The sequence below is a fragment of the Ambystoma mexicanum genome, chromosome 3q, assembly GCF_040938575.1.
Source record: "Ambystoma mexicanum isolate Mex_15411 chromosome 3q, UKY_AmexF1_1, whole genome shotgun sequence".
NCBI classification, from domain to species: Eukaryota; Metazoa; Chordata; class Amphibia; order Caudata; family Ambystomatidae; genus Ambystoma; species Ambystoma mexicanum.
The window spans coordinates 3,936,784-3,956,125 of record NC_090926.1 but is presented as its reverse complement, the minus strand read 5'-3'; the positions used below and the strand labels follow the sequence as shown (position 1 = coordinate 3,956,125).

The 19,342-nt window shown below is 46.5% G+C and overlaps 1 protein-coding gene across 9 annotated transcripts in view; it reads left to right on the top strand.

The window, feature by feature from the left end:
- Positions 1-19,342, top strand: part of TNRC6B (trinucleotide repeat containing adaptor 6B) — a 2,246,995-nt gene that overhangs the window by 2,086,001 nt on the left and 141,652 nt on the right. For all 9 annotated transcript variants that reach the window (XM_069652930.1, XM_069652926.1, XM_069652923.1 and 6 more), the window contains 2 exons: positions 13,892-14,113; positions 14,257-14,327. In XM_069652930.1, the coding sequence (XP_069509031.1) occupies positions 13,892-14,113; positions 14,257-14,327 (293 nt within the window). The remainder of the gene's footprint in view (positions 1-13,891; positions 14,114-14,256; positions 14,328-19,342) is intronic.

Here is a 19,342-nt window from a genome sequence, read left to right as displayed (position 1 = left end):
TTGCCGATTCTGAGGTTGCAGAAAGGAAAGGTTAGGGAAGAAGAAAGGTTAAACAGTTCCCCGGTATATGTGAGGACAAATAAATCTTCCAATGAAATCTAGTTAAGCCTTTTCCAGCAGTAACAGTATACACTAAGCTACCACCTATGAGGGACAAACAGTATCAAAGTCAATAGACTAGAAGAGTCTTCAGGGAGCCAGGACAGCCACTGTCAATTGGGACACAGCCTGTGGATCTGTTGCACTTCTTAGATCAAAGTCTTGCACAAAGTTAGAGAGTTTGTTAGAAGAATAATCACTTGTAGGGTCACAAGCAGTTAAGCCTGTGAAAAGAGATTTGGAATCAACTCTAAAGGGTAAGCCAATGCAATTCCCACTGAGAAGAGCATGGCTAAAAGACAATGAGGTAAGTACCCCAAGTCTAAACAGTACCTCTGGTTTGAAGGGGAGTGATCCAGCTGGGTTCTGTCTTGCTACAGTGGTGCGGATCCTTGTTCCCGAGCCTCAGTTGTCGGGACAGGAGGTAGGACATCTGGGGGGATCCTGCAGTGGTACTTGGGAGGTCGGCAGCTACGGCTCTTTTCGGTTCAGCTGCACTTCGCGGTTACAGCGCTTAGCAAACAGCACTGTTGCGGATCTTGGATATTGGTTGGACTCTTTGCTCCCTCGGCCCTCCACTCTGGTGAGGGGACTCTGGATCTGGAGGTCCTGCTTCAGGATGCTCCTTGGGAATCTCCTGGAGCTTCTAGCCGAATTTGTTCCATGGCAAACGTTGCATTGGACTACGGACACTCGACCCATGGCATTGGGTTCTTACAGCAACAAAGAAGCACAGCCAGTCGGGGATGGTGGTCCAGTGGAGTTCGTCTCAGGGTTAGTTGGTCCCACTAAGCCAAGGGGAGAAGTCGTTCTGTCTGGAGCTTCTCTGTCGAGGTGAAAAAGGAGATCAGCACAGCAGCAGGGCTTCACTGGGCAATTCAAAGGTCCAGGAGGCTGTAGCAAGCCTCGTTCACGGTTTCTTCCTTGGGTGTTTCTCCCAGTGGTCAATTCTGCCTGTAGTCCCAAAACCCTTGCCTTTTAAGCAGGTTTCTACCATTCATGCACAACCTAGGCTGTCAATCACACAGCAGGGTGGCTGTCCTGAAACTCCAACCAGTCAGCCAATCAGAACCAGGCATTCCTAGAGACAAAGGACAGGGGAGTTTCAGGACCCTCCCTCACATCCTGTCCTTCCAGACACACTGGAGCCAGAGGCGGGCTGAAGCCTGGCGAAGGCAAGACAAGCAAAGGGCTCAGACCTGTCTCAAAACCCAAGAAAGACCTCACAAACAGAAAATGGCGAAAAAAGACGGGCCATTTTGACAAAATGGTCACCCATGGGTGATGTACTGCAAGTGAGGGTTCAGTCTGCGGTCAAAAGCACAATGGTAGGAAAAATTAAACCACTGCCACCAGCCATTTAAAGTAGTGAGGGTAACATGAAAATGTTACATGAGAGAGTAGGATAAGGGGCTACTAGGTAACCTTGTGCTGGACCTACAAAGAAAAGGTAAGTAAAGTCAATTTTACTTTACTATTCTTCAACTGTAATTCACGCAAGAAAAGGTATTTAAACTGTATGAAAAATCTAAAGAATTTCTCTGGGACACTGCACTTAAGGTGCTGTGTGTCACCATACAAAATGTAGATGCCTAATGAAGTTTGTCAGACTCCAAAATCCGTGAAATCACAAAATCCAAATCGGGTAAAAACACATGAGTAAGAAAAAGTTCTCACTCACTCCAGGGTTAAAATTAAAAATTCCTAAGTCCAGCAACATTGCTGGGGGTCTCTAAGGTTGAACGTAATTGGCACAGAAATTAGAATTCTCCCTACCAGTATTCAAATGACTTATTGGTTTTCCCAAATGCCTGTCTGCATGCCTTAGGGTCCCAATACTCAATGGCAGACTCACTAGTGCTTCCTGGCATCTCGAGACCGTGGCGAGCTGCTGCGGTGCAGCTGCAGCTAGTGGAAAGATTCTCTGGCTTCGCTGACCCTCACTTGGCACCAGCATCTGCTCCGCTCTTGTGAGCCGGTGAAATTACAGTGCTACCGGTTAACTGCTTTCCCAACAGCCTCGCCTTGGCTGCAGCCCCTCCAGCAGTCCCTCCGGAGCAACAGCAGCACCTTTCCTAGTCTCTCGTTTATCTGGGTGGGTATGCCTCCAAGCAGAGGCTTGTAAGCGTCTGCTTTGCCCAGCACAGTTCACCTCCTCACGTTTACTTCTGCCGGCAGAGCTGCTTCCCGCTCCGCTTGCTCAGCAGCTTCTTTCTCCTCTCCTGAATGGAAACTCAATCGGATTTAAAGATCACCCTTCATTCCTTATTAATTCCTTCATCTTCCTCGTCTCAGTACTTGAGGCTTCATGGCACTTGCAGTTTATAGGAGTTAGAACTTTTCAAAGCAGTTTTGCTTTGAATCTTTATAAGAATAAAAGCTATCAGAAACTGGAGATGTTGAAGGTGTTTATGTATGTATGAGGTGTGAATGGTGTCCTTCCTATGATTTATTTATTTGGATTTGTAAAGCGCACCAACAGCCCAAGGGCATCGAGGCACTGTTAAATGAAATTGTCTTAGTCAGGTTATTTGCTCATGGTTACAGTGAGCTTGCAGGCAGAACAATCCTAGATAGATAATATTGATAGTACATTAAGAGCCCATACATAGGCTGGGTCCCTTTATGGTGAGAAGTTCTAATTGTATAGAGTAATGGTCAGAGCAAAGAATAGGGGAGATGTCCATGACCCTAAGGTAACAATTGTGGTGGGCGACCCAGTCAAGGGTACGGCCTTTGGTATGTGTGGGTTCCGTGATAGCCTGGATGAACCCTAAGGTAGACAAGGCTTTGTTCATGGAAGCTGCCTGGGAATCATTAGGGTCATTAAGACCTAGGTTAAGATCTCCCAGGAGAATGGCTCAGGAAGATTTCTTCAGGTTGTGGGACAACAAGTGGATCAAGGCCTCTTGGAATTCAGACACTGGCCCTGATGGTCTATATACAATATGGAGGGCAATAGTGCAGTTAAGGGAAAGGTTGACTTTAAGATGAAGATAGTCACTATTATGGCCAAGATCCCCATCCTCCCTTCTGGTAGGGATGGTTTCTTTAGCAATGAGTGCTACCCCTCCCCCTTTCTGAGGAAAACAATCTTGTCTAAAAATTTAGTAACCTGGTGGGATGGCGAGGGCCAGGGCTGGGCCGGATGCTTGGGTGAGCCAGGTTTCGCTAATGATCAATAAGTCAATGTTGCAGCTAGTGATAAGATCATGAACGTCCAAAGCATGGGCAGGGAGAGAACGGGCATTGATAAGGGCGCAGGTCAAAGGAGCGTTAGTTGAGGCCATATGGGTGAGATTGGGTACAGATCTAATGGTATTTGCGCCAAGCAGATCAATGTTAGGCACAGGCCGATCAGAATGTACAATATTTGGCTCCTACAGCTCATCATCAGGAGACTTATGCACAGGCAAATCAATTTCCAAGGTATTAGGTACGGGCAAGTCATAGTGCACAGTAATGAGCTCCCGCACCACATCATTGGGAGACTTATGCACAGGCAAATCAATTTCCAAGGTATTGGGTACAGGCAAGTCATAGTGCACAGTAATGGGCTCCCGCACCACATCATTAGGAGACTTGTGCACAGGCAAATCAATTTCCAAGGTATTGGGTACAGGCAAGTCAGGGTGCACAGTAATGGGCCCCCATAGAACATCACCAGGAGACTTATGCACAGGCCAATTAATGTCCAAGGTATTGGGTACAGGCAGTTAAAAATGCACAGTAATGAGCTCCCGCAACACATCATTAACAGACTCATGCACAGGCATATCAGTTTTCAGGGTATTCGGTACAGGAAAGGCATATTGAGCAGTATTGTGCTCACACAGATAATCGGTAGCATTGGACACAGGCAAGGCAACTATGCAAGTATAGGGTTTAGGCGGGTCAGTATTTTGTAACATTAGGTTAAGGCCCTCACGAGGAGCGGCACTCTGGCTATAGGGAACAATGGGGTCATCTCTGCATGGCATATCACAAGGCAAGTTCTGTTTAGTAATAGGTGATAAAATAAGGGCATCAACATGAATTGATCTTGTGATAAGCGATACACATTGTCCCGGGAGGATAGCTCAGCGGCAACGTGCTCGCCTTGGATACAAGACGACACGAAGCAACACAGGTTCGATTCCCGGGTCCGCACATAGAAACCTCTGGGTATGAAGCACATTATAAATACGCAACTAAGACCTATTCCTGTAACAGCGCCTAAATGCCGCCGGGCTGTGTGAGCGCTTTAAAAATGCAAAATAAATTAAACACATGGAGCAGCAATTTGCCCAGGCTGCATACAAGCTCCCTGGGCAGGTGTTCACATAGATGTCCATAGTTCACGAGGTGTAGCCATCCTATTATGAATGTGCACTAGGGAAGCAATAGGAGATGACTTTTGGGTATATATTTTGCCAATTACAGTATTAGTTAATGGTGGTACTTCCGACCCTGCGGCATAACTCTTTTTGCTGGTTCACATGTGAGGGGGTTAGATAAGCATTGGGTGATGCCAGGAGTCTGCAGTGATACGCCGGGCGGCAAGGGAGGGAGAGGTGAGCTGATCTGACGACAAAAGGGGGAGGGGCGTGGGATGCACGGCCGCCCATCTGTGTGGGCTGCTTACCTTTATAGGCTGGTAGAGGGTTACAGTAGATGGAGGCGGGGGCTGACAACGGCAGTCTCAAGCAGCTGAGAGCTGCGGAGAGGTATCGCCGTTACCTGTCCGTCGTCCCCCTCTCCCTTTAAGGCGGGAGAGGAGGGGCAGGCAGGCAGGGTGAACCAATCATCCTCCGTGGCATTTGTACTGTTGCCACAGCAAGGGGAGCTGCCATCTAAGGTGATTCAAATACCGCGTGGAGCACGGCAGTGGCTTCGGAGGCAATGGCAGACTCCTGGGTGTCTCTGTGCTGCTTCATGTGGTGGTCTTCCTGGCTTGCTGGTGACTCTCGCAGAGAGTGGCTGAGGCCCTATCCCTAGGCCTTTCCCCTCTAGCGGCTTTGCCTGTCGGTCATCTCCCTCTCCCTTTGTGGCGGGAGAGGAGGGGCAGGCAGAGAGAACCAATCGTCCTCCGTGGCACTGTGTACCATTCCCACAGCAACAGTGCTGCGTGGAGCACGGCTGTGGCTTCAGAGGCAGTGGTGCACGCCTGAGATCCCTCTGGGCTGCTTCATGTGGTGGTCTTCCTGGCTTGCTGGTGAATCTTGCAGCAGAGCTGCGGAGAGTGGCTGAGGCCTTATCCCTAGGCCTTCGCCCTGTAGCAGCTTTATTGACACAAAGGGGTTTCAAGGTTTTTCAACTGGAGGGTCCTGTAAAAGGACCACATGCCATTAGAAACTTTGGAATTATAGGGTCTTCAAGCAAGAGGGAGGAATACCATGTCTCTACTGATGGAGTCACTCCATCTCTCCAACAGCCATCTCCTCCCATGCGATCCTCCCTCTGAATACAACCTCCAGGGTCAGGATCAGGTAGTGTCTTGCTCCCTCTGGCCACATGAGCGGAGACTTCAGACTGGGGATCAGTGATGACTCCACAGGGTTCATCACCCTCTGCTCTGCGGTCTTGCGCGTGCCTGGGCACTTTCTTGACTCTTGCCGAGCCGACAACGAAGACAACGTTGTTCTGTTCCCTCTCTGCCTTTGAAATGACAGCTGACCAATAGGATTACTAGAATGTATGCCTAAATTCTTGTCAGTGATCTGCATTACTTATGGCCTCTTCCCTCCCCATCCCAGTAGTTCTTGTCTGAGACGTGCTGGAACAACAAATGGGTACATTGGGAGTGGAGGGGTTTTGAGGGAAAGTAGGAGGGTTAAAGAGATACCGCGTTCTCCTGGGATAGTCACTACTCTCAACATGGTCCTCCCTCGCCATGAGATCCTCCCGCTGAGGGCCACACCCAGGGAAACACTCGGGTAGCGGTCTCACCTCCCTGGCATCATGGAAAGGGGCTTCCGCATCTAAAGTAGTGACAATACCTTGGGATTCATCACAACGCTTAGCATTCTCAGGAAGTAATGAGTTTTCCCTTTATTTACCCAGTGTCGCACTCACTTCATGCATACACTCTCTCGTACCTGTCCCTAATGACTTTTAATCTTCCTCCTCCCACTTCTTACTGACCCTCCAGTATCTCACTCTGCCTTTCTGCCTCCACCCTTCGATCTTACTTCCTTCTCAACTCCTGATCTTACTAGCGTCTCAGAATTTCCTCTGTGCCAATAGCTACTCCTATACTCCCACTCACTCGCCCCCTCTCTCTACAACTATTCCCACTCTGCTACTACCCGTACCCTTCTGCTAACTTTTGTTCTTTGGACTCCCAGGGATATGGTTCCCTGCACACCATTATACTACCGATTACCACTCACTACTATTTAATTCCTTCACTCGATACTCCCCCCTGCATACTATCCTTACTCCAGACTACTACCAACAGCTTCTGCCACTACTATTACGCCACTCTGCTACTCTACCTCTACACTCACACTCTCCCCCTCTCACACAAATGCTTCATTTCCTTTGCAGCTGCTGTGCTGTTTCTCCTGTCTGGACGCTGCCATATCCGCAGATAAGGAGGGGTGAGGAGGAGGCATGCCTGCAATCAGGCATCTGTGTAGGGCTCCCTGTGATGTATCAACTTTCGGGGCACCAGTGATCCAGGGGTGAATATCGGTTTCTAAAGAATCAATCAGCCCCACACCTCTAGTACACCAGAAGGGATCTGAACAGATTGGAATAACAAGCAAATTATAAACTACCTTGTCCAGTTTTGGTAACGTGGACGTAACATTTCCACTGGTTGCAGCTTGAGGAACTCGACTGGCTCGAAAATGTCCTTTCAGGCGGACAGTGGTAGATGCTTGTCGAGGCACTTCTTCAATGGATTTGTCATCTTTCTTTAAGGCGGATGTCCCAAGCTGTGGAGTGTGTTGCTGGCAACTGCCTTGTCCTTAGTTGTTGGTTGAGAGACCTTCTGGCACTTCCTATCCAGGAAGCGTGCTGTAGAGCCTAGCCAGGGATGCTGTGTGCTGGCTGGGTACCGGTTCTTGAACGGCTGGAGGGTCCTCCAAGTTCTGGATCTCCCTCTGTTCCCTGGGAGATTTTTAAGAGGGAGATCTTGCTTTGGAAATCTTAGCCATCCTTCACTGGTGGAAGATGTAAAGCAGACTGTACCTTCAGTCAGGGTCCAAATTATGAGTTCTTCATTGTTACTTTTTTCAAAAGCTTCAAATGATCTGCCTAAAGAGGGTCTCTGCCCTCTTTTAAAGCCAAATGGGCCACAGGGATTGCTGTAGGGTAAGCCTGGCTTAATTAACCAATCCTGGGTCCCCACCAACAATATCCTGTATGTGTGAGGTCATAACCAGAGTCCTTTTCAACAGAAAAGGTAAAGGGGTGAAAACATGCAATGCTAAGCGCCCCCCCAACCTTCCTGTCTGTTGTGATTCGATGGGTCTCTGTGGTTAATGGAGCGCTCTGTGGTTCCTGATAAAGTGGCAGATCTCCCTTGAGGTGGAGGGGAGACCACACTCTCTGGCTCCTGCAAGCCACATGCTTGTACCTTTTTAAGAATGGGGTACCCCTGCGGGGTGAACTTCTGTAAACACGCAGTCCCAGACATGACAGCTCTGTCAATTGATGCTGAGGACAGGAGCAGGCTTCAGGTTGACAGTTGCTTGTGAAAGGTTGTTGGGGTTTCCTGTCTCCTTTGTTAACCTCTGCAGCCAGGCCGCATGTGGGCCTGGTTTAAGTACATTCCATTGGTTTGTTGATCGCTGCCACCAGCTGCAGGGCTGAACACAAGAACAGGGCGGATCCCTGGAGCCTTTGTTAGTTAATAAGGCTGGCCATGGCAGTGGGTGGGGAAGGTTAACCCTGCCCCGTACTGAGATGACATGGTGTACTCATGGCTGTCATTGCCCAACTAAATATGACTGGGGGGGACTGCACCTGTAGGCTGTGACCACCCAGAGTACACGGGTCCATGTGTATGTCGTGCAATGAGCATAGGAAAATGTGTGCGGTTTAGCCCCACACATTTTCCGGAGGTTTGATCTACAATCCTTACATTTCATTTAAAATTTCAAAAAAAGGCCATGCAAGCGCCCACCCATTGTGCGGATGGGCCAATTCCTCACCCCCCTGCCCCCACTGCACAACATGGCTTCAACTGGCCCTGTCACAACTGCTTTAATGTTACTGACCCTGACTACATATTATAATGTACCTTTTTACCACCCTGCACCCCTCTTTAAAGGGTAGCCTTTAACTGCTCTGCCACATTTACCCCTTGGAGATGGGGCCTGCTACCTAGGAATGGGTCGGTCTTTCTTTACCCCAACTCAAATATGTGTCCCTGAATAAGAAATGTCTGACTACACATGAGGGATTCTACCCTGTGGCCTTTGGATTACACATAGATTTCAGAGGAAGACATAACACATACTCTGCATGAAACAATAAACTGTTAAATCTAATGTTGTAGCTGTTACAAGCCATATCCCATTATCTGGTGTTCCAGTTCTATGGCCTTATAATACCAGGACTGTCTGGGAGTGCAGACCTGCACTGATTCAGAATTTCTGGAGGACTGTTGTCCAAATGGGTATAATCGTACCAAGACCTTGGGTGTGAAGCCAGCGGTGTGGGCTGCACTTCCGTGACCACTACTATGTGGTGTCTCTTCACTTATACTAAATGTATATCCAGAATTTCAAAAAAGCATATGGTCGGTAAGTTTTATGTAATTTTTCTGAATTTTTATTCATAGAATTCTGAGATTATAAAATCTCTATCAGTGCAGGTGCCAGTAATTGGGCCAATGCATTTCGGAAAAAAACTTCCTTAATCAGGGCCTTTTTAGTCTGGTCATCATAACACAAATTAATTATCACCAAAGTAAAACCAATTTAAGGTGGCATTTAGATCCGTAGTGTGTGAGGAAAAGAATGTGTTAGATAGAGATGTAACTAACCTTTATTGTTACGCTCGGGTAACTCCTGTGCGTTTAACACATCGAAATGCTGGCAACGTGGGCTGCTTTATGTCGTCCGTGGGCGTTAAAACGATCTATCGGAGCGAATCCATAAGGGAATATTGAAAGGGAAACATCATCACTACTCGCGATCAATGTGTTGAGCATGCCGAATTCAATCATCCTGCTTACTAGTTCTTACCTCGCATCTTACCTCGCATCTTAGTCAGAACGCCGTGAAGCAGCGTGAACGTGCGCTTTGCTAGCAGAGGTTCCGTTGTTATAAAAGTTACTATGGAAACCAGGGGCTAAATAATCAGGCTGTAGAAGTGGGAGATCTGTGTACTACGTATTCTACTGGCAACCCATGTTTGCTTTTGTTTTAAGGGAAGTTACAGCTTTTCTATGTTTATGTAATTGCTAAAGCACATACGTGTGATTTGTGTTGTATGAATTAAATGTTATATTTGTATATGAATGTGCCATGACGCTATTTAATTGGTGAGATTGCATCTATGCCCCAGGCTGAGCTTTGTATTGTTGCGAAGACACCCTAAAACGAGTATACACACGAGTGATCCAGAACTTTCTGTGCCCAGTGGCCTACGCCACACTACACTGATGATGCTGAATGAGACTGAAATATGTTGAGGTTAATTTTGGTACTGTGCAAAGGAGATGAGACCTAGCAGTACAGGCCCGGCTGACTTTTTTGGAGGTGTGGCCAAGGTTGATTTTTATGCAGCTTTTCCTTTCTGAAAGCAGGGTGAAATATTATGTAATGGAAAGCTGGGAGAAAAATTGACATTGATCATGATTAATTCAAACCTTTCCATCTATCACTTTTTAGAATTGTAAAGACACTCTAAGTGGCACGATATGACGCCGGTGGGCCCCGAGCTAGCAGTTCCTTTTTGTCAAGTCTTCTCCTTATGAACCACATTTGTCTTTCTTTGTCAGTTTTCACTCACAATTGTGGAAACTCTCTTGCTGCCTGTGTGGTGATTATTTAGCCCATGGTTAACTTCTCTGCCACATTTACCCCTTGGTGATGGGGCCTGCAACCTAGGAATGGGTCGGTCTTTCTTTACCCCACTCATTTGGCTTAGTACTATTTAACCAAAAATATGTAGTTTATGTGAACTTCTAACTTACAAATTGAAAAACTGCTTTTAAAGTGAAGGGCCTTGTTTAGGATTGCAAAGTTAGGCCGTGTTTCTTACTTCCTCGGCTGGATGTATTTTCTTGAGAAGGACGTGATGTCTCTTATATTCAAAGGTATCTGAAGCTGCAGGAAAGTTCCATAAGTTCCTTTTATTCAGATTCAGCCAGTAAGTAATTTACATACAGGTGGGCCCACCGGTGCCCACACACCTGGTCTACATCTTTTCATACTGCCTCCAATGGAACGCTTAAGGCATTCTGCATTCACACATACACATTACACTCATGACATCACTCTCTCCAACATAACCCACAAGCATTCAGCCATACAGACGACAGGATAGGGACACAGACAACACAATCCATCCCACCTGGTGATCATTTAGAAGCGCAAATGCACAGACTGGCATTGCTACCTTTAATTGGTCTGCTTACACTGTCGAGCAACAATGTGGTGCTTATGCCCCAGACAAACCTGTACTTAAGGATCGGCCAATAGTAAGCACTCCATGTAATACACACATACAAATAGCCATGTTACACCCCATTATAGGCTCGTCCTGCTCCCCACAATAGCAGTGCTCATCCAACTCCCTCATGCACTCGCCACTTGGACACAAATAATACACAGGAGACAAGAAGTAGAGAGAAATTTGCTGTAATGCAAACACACACCAGTACATTGGGGGCATGCTCACTTCCCTGCCCCTCCCAGGCCTGGCTCATCCTTATATGCAATGGAGTAGCTAAATCTATTCTCCACCCATAAACCAGCACTTATAATGCACATATGATAACAAACAAGTCGATTTCGGAGAACAGGAGCAAGAAGTACATTTCGCAACTGAAAGCTGTTTCTGCAAGGCATGCTCTGGCAGCCGTGGGAATTGAGCCATCAGCTTCAGCGCTGTGTACGTTCTCTGGAGGGGCTCTTCATTCTAGGTAGTCTGAGGCCTCACAGCATTCCGCAGCTCAGCTGTGCTCTGTGACATCACTTGGTATGGGTGTTCAGCTGTTAGCCAGTCTTAAGCAATTCTGTAGCCCAGTCCCATTGCATCCGATGTATCTCAAAGAAACCAAACGAAAGTGCAGTGTCAGAAATGGTAACATATGCCTATTTTTTCTCTTCTCATTTAATCTATGAACTACTATAATAGCTGTCCAAAACCTTGCACTATTTCTATATAAAGGACTGCAATAAATTCTTATATATACATACCCAGTAAGGACGTTAAAAATTAAAATGATCATCAAACCAAGTCAAAGCCATTAATTCCTGCATTGCATTGCATAAACACTCCCCCACTTATTAGCATCAGCCATAATCTAGGGTCCGTCTAAAACAACAAAAACATTCATATGTACATGTCCCTCCCTTTTGTAGCTCTGAGCATCCCTGTCACTCTAACATCCAGCACTACCCCTTTCAGGTGTCTGTCATGTTTGTGTGCACTGTCAAAGTCAATGTTTCTCCTTCCAGTATGTAGTCCGCCTCTAGTACCTCAGAATCCTATGTACACCCGCAGTCAGTGTCAACAACAACTTGTCAGTGCTTGTTATATTTCTCCCAAATAGCATCTTGCATGGAAAATACATGGTCACTGACTGCTATCTCATAAATCCATGGATAATAAACGACAGCCAATTTTTCCACTGTGTGCCTTTCACATTCATCTGCTTGTACCAACCTCCTTTGGCTCCTCTTTCTGTTTTTTCTTCCAACAAGTAACACAAATGTCCACATGCTCCCACCAGCCCTGTTTGGCTGTGGGCCACCAGGCCATCTCTGTCAGTCACTGAAATGCATTGTCTTGCTCTTTCTCTGCATTGATATAGTGCATCATTTGTTCATACTCCCCTTTCCGATCGGCCAGGAGGCGCTCACATTTCCTTTGACCCTCCTTTTTGCTCTTCTGTAAGATAATCTTCCTGTGTGTGTGTTTTTGACCCAGGAAGGGGATTAGGACTGTCTTGTCCCACTCCACATCCTTTGTTCCAGAAAGTCTAGGTGTGGCGCAAATGTGAAACCAGTAGTTGTTTCTGATTGGATAACTATTGGCTGTTAATATGGTGCAGATCTTCACCATTGGTGGGGTTGGACTGGTTGCCAGCTCAGATTTTGTATAATGGGAGCACCTCTGCAGCCATCGAAGAAGCACAGCTTGCTGATGATCCGAAGACTCCTGGAGTGGCTCAGCATCCCTTGTGTCCGGCCCGGTGAAGCCATGTGTGACTACCTGATCTCCGAAGACCCTGAGCGGTGCTTCAGCCCTTGGAATAGTGGGACCAACTAGTCACAACTTCTCGAGGAGCTTGCCCTTCTGAGCCTTCGGAAGTGCCCTGGACTGACCAGCTCTCTCGCGGGCTACTTCGTCAGAAGCATCATCGTTCTGCATTCATGCCCAGAACTTCGGTGGTCGCCAACTCATGCCACAAGTTCGCCTTCTCCCCGAATGTCATTCTCATCATCAAGGGATCCTGTCTTGGAGCAGCTTCTGTGACCGCGACTGGAAGGATGCCCGCCATCGCCTGTGTGCAAAGACCGTCACTGGAACTTGCCTTTCTCCAACCTGTGACGTGTCCTGATGTGGTCTGCATCAGCGTTGATTGCATTTCTTCATCGCCAAAGGTTGCATCTTGCAGCTGCAACCAACTGGAATAATCCTCCAACCCGCTACTCCTGGACTCCACTAACCGGGACCAACGGCGGAGGATTGAGCCCCCAGTGATCCCTGAGCGATCCACAATAACATCTGGGATAATCGGGAGGGGCTGGTGGAGTAAACGCAGTAGCTCTTCCTGCAGTCCTCCATAAGGTAACATTGGGAATAAGTCCTTCTGTCTCCTAATTGCAATTTTACTCACCTTTTTCTCGTCTAACCCGGGAAATAAGAACACACATACTAAACTTTATTAAGAATTGTTGAATAACTCCTTCAAGTATCACCAACACAAGTGAATTGCGACTTACCTGCAGAGCCCCGTTCAGGGGAGAAACTTTGTGGCTCCTATGACTTTTGGGCACCCAGCCCCATTCTTCTTCGGGTTTGGACTGCTGAAGTTGGAAAACTAAGTTGAAACCTGGTTCAATCTTGCATTCAATTTTACCTGCTTGCTGAATGGTATTTTAATTCATATCTGAACTGTGATGAATGTATATATTTGTATCATAGAGCATTGTGCGATAATACTAGCTGTTAGATTCATTTTTTGGTGTGTCCAGAATGCCTATAATAAATGACTGTTTTATACTTGCTGTCTAAATTGAAATATTGTGTGCCATACTGTGCTGACTCATTGAGGGCCCCTGACCCCACTCATTCTCTCCTGAGAATAAACATTGACTGCTTATCCACGTACCTTGATTGGGTTTTGGCAAATCTCTGAGTCTGCTCACTATAACTATGGTGACCTCCTAAAATCTGTCCACCAGGCCAGATTCTATAACTGAATTAATGAGTTCATATATTTAGGGCTTTGAGTTATGTACCATTTGTATTACACAGCAAGCGACTGCAGTTCTGAGCTAGTTTAGATACAAAATGTAAGGCAAGTATTAATTGAGACTGCTGTATGAAATTCCTTTTTAGGGCATAGTACACTGGTAAATGTCGCCACCTTATTTCTTCACAATTATTTTTTTCCTGCCAGCAAAGTTCACAGACTACAAATCAACGTGGACCCCAGATCCCATCGGACCCAACCCGGCACATCTTTCCCACAAGATGTGGAAAAACCAGATGTCCAGGAACACTACAGGGCTGCCACGTCCTCCGCCCGGCCTAAGCAATCCTAAGCCCTCCTCGCCCTGGAACAGCACAGCCCCCCGGTCCCTTAGAGGTTGGGGAGGCCAGGAGTCGAGGTTCGCTTCTGGTAAGCTGATGGGTCCTTGGGCAATCTGCCTGTAGGGCAATAACTATCCAGGGATGTTATGTATGCTTACTGTTTAGCATCTTTATGTCACAGCTTTGGATTGAGTATTTATTCTTCATTTTCTCCGTTCCCCCTTTCTGCAGCCTCTGCTTGGAGCGACGGAAGTGGCGTTCGGCTTAGCTATTGGCTAGTGCTCCACAATCTCACTCCTCAGGTATGCTGCTGGGATGGGTTAGAACTTCACGATGTATGCCGTGTCATTGCTCTGTTGTTTTTCCGCTGAGCTATAAGGGTTACAATGGTATTCAAGATATACTTAATGCTTAAACTGGATCTACAAAAGCTCTCCCAGGTCTATCTTTCCTGGCACGCTGAGATTGTTGTCAAAGCTTTTTCTTCTGAGTACAGTCTTCCAAAAGTTCTCATTCCTGCTCCGATTTCTGCTTAACATTTTCTGCCCTACTAAGATCCATGCCATATATACAGAGTTGACTCAAAACGCACATCTAGAGTTTTCTCTTCTTTTGATATTTCTTATTCTCACCTTTTCCCTGTTTTGCAGCCAGAATAATTTATCAATTCACATGTTGTGCACAGTTCTACCATCTAATGGTTGTGTTTGGAAATAGCATTTTATCTTTGCATCAGTTTTCTAGTGGCTTCTACCAAGAACATGTACCCCATGACTCATTATCAGAGGTGTTGCTATGGGGACGGGGCTGAGAGGGCTATAGCCCCGGGTCTGTTGGTTATTGTTGGGGAGAATTCTCATAAATGTGCTAATTCCTTTCTACCTTAGAGACCCCCAGCTCTTTTTCTGGACTTTGGGACTTTGAACTTTTTAATTCTGTTTGTTTTCTGTGTTTATTTATTTTGGTTGTGGAGTTTTAGACCACTCCATAAGCATCTTTTTATTTGTGTCACACAGCACCCTCAGTGCAGTGGCACAGGGGAAGCCTTTTGGGCTCTCCCAAGGTTTAAATGCCTTCTCTGGGATAAACTACTTGACTTTACTAGTCTTTTTTTAATTCCTAGAGCCAGCACACACTATCTTCCAAAAGAGTGCTGGACGGGTTACCTAGTATTCCCTATGTCTAGAAACTCATGGAGCAGTCAAATGCTACCCTTTCCTATCGAAATGGCTGGTCGCAGTGGTTTTACAACGAACTACCATGATTTTTCCCAACCGCGAACACCAGTAGCTACAAATCACGGGAGCCATGTTTTTCAAGATGGCGTCTGAGCCCCCTTTGTTTAAACAGGTTCCGGTCTTCTTTTGTCGCCATTTCTTTTTGGAAAGGTCCTTCTAGAGTTTGTCTCTGCACGCCAAACCAGGTTTGGTCCCTCTGTTCCTATGCCTTTGGCAGGCTTCAGGACTGAAGACCGCCTCTGGCGCCTGAGTCTCTGGGGTGGGCAGGAAGTGAGGGAGGTGTTTGAACTCCCTGTGCCTTGACTCCTAGGAGACCCAAATGCACTCTGGCGTGATCGGCTGGCTGACTGTCCGGCAAGGACAGCCACCCTACTGGGTGAGTGGCAGCTAGGCTGGAATGAATGGGAGAAAACTGTTTAAAAGGTAAGTCTCTTGGCTTGGAAGGCAGAGTCGACCACTGGAACGAAAGAACCGAAGACGAGCTGGAAGAGGACAGCTGCTGCAACTCCTGGACCGTTGGTTTGCCCGGTGAAGCCCTTTGCCAGCTTTGTGACCAGTCCCCGTGCAGTGCAGGGGTTCCCCGGCGTCCTCCCTCTTGTCTCCACGACTGAGACTCAGAAACAGCGAGATCCGCAGGAACTGCCAGAAACGGAAGTCTTCACCTGCATCTTTTTCTTCAATACAAGGTACTTTGAAAACCCGACTGAAAGAACTTATCTCTCACTGCGAGGTGCGTACAGCTTTGGAAACTTGCAGGCCTAGTCAGCTTGTGACCCGACATACAAACCTTTCTTCTATGAACTACTTGTGAGAACTGTGGCAAAAACTTTTCCATTTATATAAACTAACAGAACCGTTTTTCATATACAAGACTCTAGCCCATTGACTTTGGCCTACCTATTGCATTGAATCAACTCCTTTGTTAAACTCAAACTATTTGCACTGTTTAAGAATAACTATTATTAGTTTTATTAATTTATGCCTTTTTGCTCTTATTTCATATGCTCTGAATGCCATTTTGCTCCTCCTTCAAAGTAGTTTAAATGCCTCGGAACCTGATAGTATAAAGTACTGTAGTATATTTCCGTATGATATTGATTGCCTCCTTTTAGTGAATGTTTTCTAAATGACTGTGTAATAAATGAATGTGTTTTTCCAAAAAACCTTGAGTATAATTGTCTATCTGAATACTTGTAATTATTGACCTCTGTGTAAAACCCTTACAAGCTCACGTTCGATCTTGTGATAGGCCTGGCTGCGCAGCTCGCTACCAAATACTGTTTAGTACAGACTTATACCAAAAGTTGGTTTTGCTTACACCTGTAGTTCTTGTTAGACAGAATTGCATGCAGTACCCTCTGGGACCACAACATACAATTAAGACTACAGCTGTAAGCAAAACCAACTTTTGGTAGAAGTCTGTACTACACAGTTTGTGGTAGCGAGCTGAGCAGCCAGGCTTATCTCAAGAGGGAATGTGAGCAGTAAAAGGATGTTACACAGAGGTCGTACAATCACAGTGGTTCAAGTAGACTCTTGATGGCATTCAGAGCATATGAAATAGGAGCAAAAAGGCATAAATTAATAAAACTAATAATAGTTATTCTTAAACAGTGCAAATAGTTTGAGTTTACCAAAGGAGTTGATTCAATGCAATAGGTAGGCCAAAGTCAATGGGCTTGTATATGAAAAACGGTTCTGTTAGTTTATATAAATGGAAAAGTTTTTGCCACAGTTCTCACAAGTAGTTCATAGAAGAAAGGTTTGTATGGCGGGACACAAGCTGACTAGGCCTGCAAGTTTCCAAAGCTGTACGCACCTCGCAGTGAGAGATAAGTTCTTTCGGTCGGGTTTTAAAAGTACCTTGTATTGAAGAAAAAGATGCAGGTGAAGACTTCCGTTTCTGGCAGTTCCTGCAGATCTCGCTGTTTCTGAGTCTCAGTCGTGGAGACAAGAGGGAGGACGCCGGGGAACCCCTGCACTGCACAGGGACTGGTCACAAAGCTGGCAAAGGGCTTCACCGTGCCAACCAACGGTCCAGGAGTTGCAGCAGCTGACCTCTTCCAGCTCCTCCTTGGTTCCTTCGTTCCAGTGGTCGACTCTGCTTTCCAGTCCAAGAGACTCGCCTTTTAAACAGTTTTCTCCCTTTCATTCCAGCCTAGCTGTCACTCACCCAGCAGGGGGGCTGCCCTGCCGGACAATCAGCCAGCCAATCACGCCAGAGTTTATTCGGGTCTCCTAGGAGACTAAGCACTGGGAGTTTCGGGCAACTCCCTCACTTCCTGCCCACCCCAGACACTCTGGCGCCAGAGGCGGTCTTCAGTCCTGAAGCCCGCCAAAGGTGTAGGAACAAAGGGACCAAACACGGTTTGGCGCGCAGAGACAAACTCTAGAAGGACCTTTCCAGAAAGAAATGGCTAAAAAAGACCGGGACCCATTTAAACAAAAAAGGCTCAGATGCCATCTTGAAAAACATGGCTCCCGTGATTTAACGCTACCGGTGTTCGCGGCCGGGAAAAATCATGGTAGTTCGTTGTAAAACCACTGCCACCAGCCATTTCGAGAGGAATGGGTAGCATTTGACTGCTACATGAGTTTCTAGACATAGGGGATACTAAGTAACCCCTCCAGCACTCTATTGTAATATAGTGTGTGCTGGGTCTAGGAATTTGGAAAGACTAGTAAATTCAATTTCCATTTACTTTATCTGGGAAACAGTAGTTTATCCCAGAAAAGGTATTTACACCGTGGGACAGCCTGAAAGTCTTCCCTGTGTCACTGCACTGAGGGTGCTGTGTGACACAAATGAAAAGATGATGCCTATGGAGTTGTCTAAAACTCCACAATCAAAGAAAACACAAGAGTAAAACACATTCAAAGTCCCAAAGTTTAGCAAAAGAGTTGGAGGGCTCTAAGGTGGGAGGAATTGGCACATTTTGAGAATTCCCCCTAACATTCTTACAGTCATATTGTTGCACTGGATGAGAGCTGGTAGTATTGGAACCATCTGGAGAGGGCCTCCAGCAAGCTTAGTGTGGTCTTTAGGTGCCTTAGCAACATCCTCCGGTTTGAAAAAGGTTTACTCCACCACTGTAATGCTGGCCCCAGTGTCTCTAATGGCAGGGGTCTCCTGACCATTTACAAGTACACTGTCCTTATAGAATTCTTTTGTTTTAACTGGTATAGTGTTAGCCACATCTACATTCTGCTGTTGGAAGAAAGGTTTTTTTCCAATCTCACTGCGCCACGAGTGGGGATCAGTCGCATTCAAAGCAGACCACCTAGGTCCGACCTTCAATTAATAGTTCTCCGCAATTGCAAGGAAAGTTAAAAGGTAAACCACAATTACGTACGATCGCTTGCATCTGAAGCTCTCCAATCTAAGCCTCAGAGGAAGAGCAAGGATTGCTCGAATCACATGTCAGGCTGTACACCATCCCATTAAACATAATCTGCAACTCAAGCAGTGTTTACTACTTTTTGTGTTGGCGCAGTGAGACTGGAAAAAACCCTTTCATCCAGTTCACTATTACCATGGAGTACTTGGGCAACGTACCCACAACCTCCTGCCTTCTGTGTGCCAACTCACCCTGCAAGCGCAGTGTCCCGCTAGGCTCCTTTGCCCAGTCCCCTCTTTACATTCTGATGTTCCCACAGACCCAGGGACACTAAAGAAACACTGGCAGAGGCTCCAATGGGGTCTTCAGCCAATAGTTGAAAGTTTCCACTTGCCATATGTACTTCTCCCTCAGGGATGAAGGCTGAGGATGCAGTGTGGACCCCTGAAGGTTTACCCTTACATCTGGAATCCCCTTTCACATGGTCAGTTGACCCACAAGCATAACATTTTCTAACTGTTTTGACAAATGGGGGCTTTGCTGACCTCCCTATGGTTTGGCACCAGAGGTTTCACTAGACAGACCTGGTTTCCCAAATGGCTTACCCTTCTTATGTTTGTGGCCCTCTTTTGGGTTGGAGGTTTTAGAATTCTTGGTCATCTTTCGTCAGCTGCTACCCCTCATCCTTTTTATGTGTGGCCCCAGAATCCTTGTGAGTAGCCCAGTTGGCAACCCACAGCA